Here is a 3,353-nt window from a genome sequence, read left to right as displayed (position 1 = left end):
AGCCTACTTTTGGTATTATTTTAATATTAAAGTACTAAATCAATAGTTATATATCAAGAAATTTTAAAAGAAAAATAATAATAATAATAATAATAAGATTTTGTCATATTTTCTATTTTCTAGGCAAAAATTTGTAATTGGTCTATGTTTGCAAAATATTGTATTTTAAGGACTTCTATAAAAAATGTCATTCTTGATTTCTATGGTTTTGAAAATTGCATGAACGGTTCTTTTGGTGTTAGTTCTTTTTCTTCAATGACGAGATTATCTTTAGACTAAATTTGAAAATTATGTATATCTTCAGGATCAATTATAATAGTTTGAAATTTTTTTTATATATATACTAATTATATATATATATATATGTATATATATATATATATATATATATATATATATATATATATATATATATATATATATATATATATATATATATATATCAAATTTATATTTATAATTAACATATAAAAAATTTCAAATTTCAGAATTGATCCTTGAGTAATTTTGAGATTTTGTCCAATTGTATTTTGGTCATTTAGAAAAAAAACTAACTACTCAAAAGCTAAAGTTAACGGCCAAATGGATCATTTATGTAATTTTCGAAACCTTACCGACTAGCGGCTGTGTCGTTTTTCATAGAAGTCTTAAAAATGCAATATTTTACAAACACGGGACCAATTTTAAAATTTTTTCTATTTTAATTTTTATCGCAATTTTTTTATTACATAAATTTTAAAAGAAAGAAACAAATCATAGCACCACAAAAACAGGGAGAGACTAGGAGAGTAGAGATATTAAAAGCTGGATATTTACATCTTTTGTTATTTTTTATTTTTCTTGTCTTTTATTTTTCTTTTTTTTTTAGTTGAAAAGGACGTATGAGATATACCTAATTTAGGTAAATAAGGACCTTATATTCCGTTTTCCCTAATTATCAACCAGGAAAGTAACTCTTCATTCATAAAAACAAAATCTGTTTTGAAGTTGTGTAAAGAGACACTTCTAACAATTTTATACACAGTGATGAGATAAATAGATTTCATTTGAGATTAAATAAATGCAGAACTACGTTTTATGTCTTGCAATTAAATTATTTGATTGCGAAAATTATTTTTATATGGTAATACATATCGAAAAACATAATATCTTCCTCCATCATAAACGTTCCTTTATTTTTATTTTAGAGAAAGTGAGAACGTATTTTGATCATTCTTCATGCTCGATTTTGATCTCTGCAATGGAAATTCCACTACCCCTAGTTTTGGGCACCAATGTCACCAACACATTTTCATCATCTTCAGCCTTCAAATCCTCCAAAAGCTCACTTATCCCTAGCCTCAATCTCGTCTTCAAATTCTTCCCATGCTTATGAGTATGAGGGACATTCACAAAACTTCCGGCAAACTCCGTCTTATCTGCGGTGGCCCTCATCCCGTCATCTTCATCATTGACAAACACATCAAACTTCACAAACTCATCTATCTTCACTTCAATTCCTTCGATCACCAAAATCTCTTCTTCTTCTTCTTTCTGTTTCTTACTCCTTGATATCTTGGGCCGTGGAACCAGCACTTTGATGACCTCATTAAGACTCGCCGGAAAAACATCTTTTGCAAATGGTATGTATTCGTCGGCTCGAGCCACAGCTTGCTTGTTGTTTTTGTTTTTGGGCTTCTGCTTGGGCTTTGTCCGACGTGGAACAGGTTTGCTTTTTAGCCATGGTATCTCTACATCTTGATAAACGTAGCCAAGATTCTTGGTGTCGAGACAATCCCTCACCTTGACTCGATTCAACTCAGCGTTCTCATCGTAAAACAAGAACGAAGAATCAAGCCAATCTTTATCAGTAAAATCCTTCCTTCTTCCACCTAGTGTTTTCCAAACTGACCACATTCTATCAATATTCCCATGATGTGCATAGAAAAGAGGGTCCCTGGCTGCAGAATAAAGTTTGCCCATGTTTTTGCCATTATTATGCTTCCACTCACCGGCCCAGATATGAACTGGGTTATGTGGTGTGTTCTCGATCGAACCACTACCAGGGCTAGCATCATCGCCTGCACGATAAGGACTACCCATGAAAAGAGTAGAAGTCTTGGAACTAGACACCATTTGTCTATACATAACTGTGAGATTTTTGGACGTTTGTTCAGAGGGGCTAAGATTTTCGTCGACACCATTGAAGTCAAGATCAATCAAAGACGGTGGTTGATGGTCCACATCGCGAAGAGGATCATACAACGAAGATTTCTTATTTGTGTAAATATGAGGGATTTTCATCCCATCTGGTGCATCCCAGTTCCAAAATGGAATTGCGAAATTTGGGTCATCAATTAATTTGCCACAAATTTTCTCGAAGAAGTACATGTAATAGCGATGGAAAGGGAAGAACAGCCATGAGTTATGTACTTGAAGCTCCAGATCTGGAAAACCGACTTGGTCATACGCGCCATCGCAATAGGCACAATGAACATTTGCTTGCTGCTTAAAGCTACGAGGATCGTCATCTGGGAGAGCTTTCATGAGCTCGATGGCTTTATTGAACTTGCCTATGTAATCTTCATTAGCCAAATGAGCTGCCGGACGGACTCGGAAGGTGTTTGACGGTGGTGGAAGTTTGAAATCGAGAATCTTTGTGGTGTATGGAGGGCAACAGTCTGTGGATACAGCACCTTCGGGCAAGTCGGCCGGACCACATTTTGAGAGGTCGGGTGCCATGATCGGAGCTGCAATGGCTGGTGAATTAGACCCAAAAGTGGCGGCAGTACCATAAAGACCACCGAGGCCTAACAGGATGTTTCTCCTATCAAGTTTGCCGGAGTTTGCATGGTGGTGGTGATCGTCATCTAGGGTTTTGCATGAAACTGCATGGCGATGTTTGGAGATTCTGGCTATGGGAACTTGAGATGACTTAAAAGAGAAGGAAGAAGAGTAGTTGGATGAGGAAGAGATCCTCCTTTCACTCCTGGAGGCCGTGCCTGTTAGGGTTTTGGTCGGTGATGATGCAAAGGATGTCATAATTTTGAGCACGATGCATGAGATTATGTGAAGTGATCTATATTTATATAAGACTTATGTTATGAGGATCGAATTAATTTTACTGATTTATCCTTTTGATAATTGAAGTTATGCTTATCTAGTTTTTGTTTGTTTTCTTTAACAAAAAAAAATAAATTTACTCTTACTAAACAACTTCTAATACCACTTTATGTCTTGAACGTTAACATCTGATATTATATACTATTTTGTCAACATTTGAATTTTCAAGTTTTTATTCTTTAATTTTGACCTTAAATATTTTTCTTTTTAATATATAATATTTGATGTAAAATATATGAACGGATTGTATT

The 3,353-nt window shown here is 34.4% G+C and overlaps 1 protein-coding gene across 1 annotated transcript; it reads right to left on the bottom strand.

The window, feature by feature from the left end:
* Positions 1-1,073: 1,073 nt before the first annotated feature.
* Positions 1,074-3,051, bottom strand: LOC145102061 (polyphenol oxidase, chloroplastic-like). The gene has a single exon (XM_079039394.1). The coding sequence runs from the start codon at positions 3,019-3,021 to the stop codon at positions 1,210-1,212; it is 1,812 nt and encodes a 603-aa protein (XP_078895520.1). The 5' UTR covers positions 3,022-3,051; the 3' UTR covers positions 1,074-1,209.
* Positions 3,052-3,353: the final 302 nt, after the last annotated feature.

Source organism: Lactuca serriola, chromosome 4, assembly GCF_051521515.1.
Source record: "Lactuca serriola cultivar US96UC23 chromosome 4, Lser_US96UC23_V15, whole genome shotgun sequence".
Classification (NCBI taxonomy): Eukaryota; Viridiplantae; Streptophyta; class Magnoliopsida; order Asterales; family Asteraceae; genus Lactuca; species Lactuca serriola.
The sequence above is the reverse complement of the archived record's forward strand: the minus strand, read 5'-3'. Positions and strand labels throughout refer to the sequence as shown.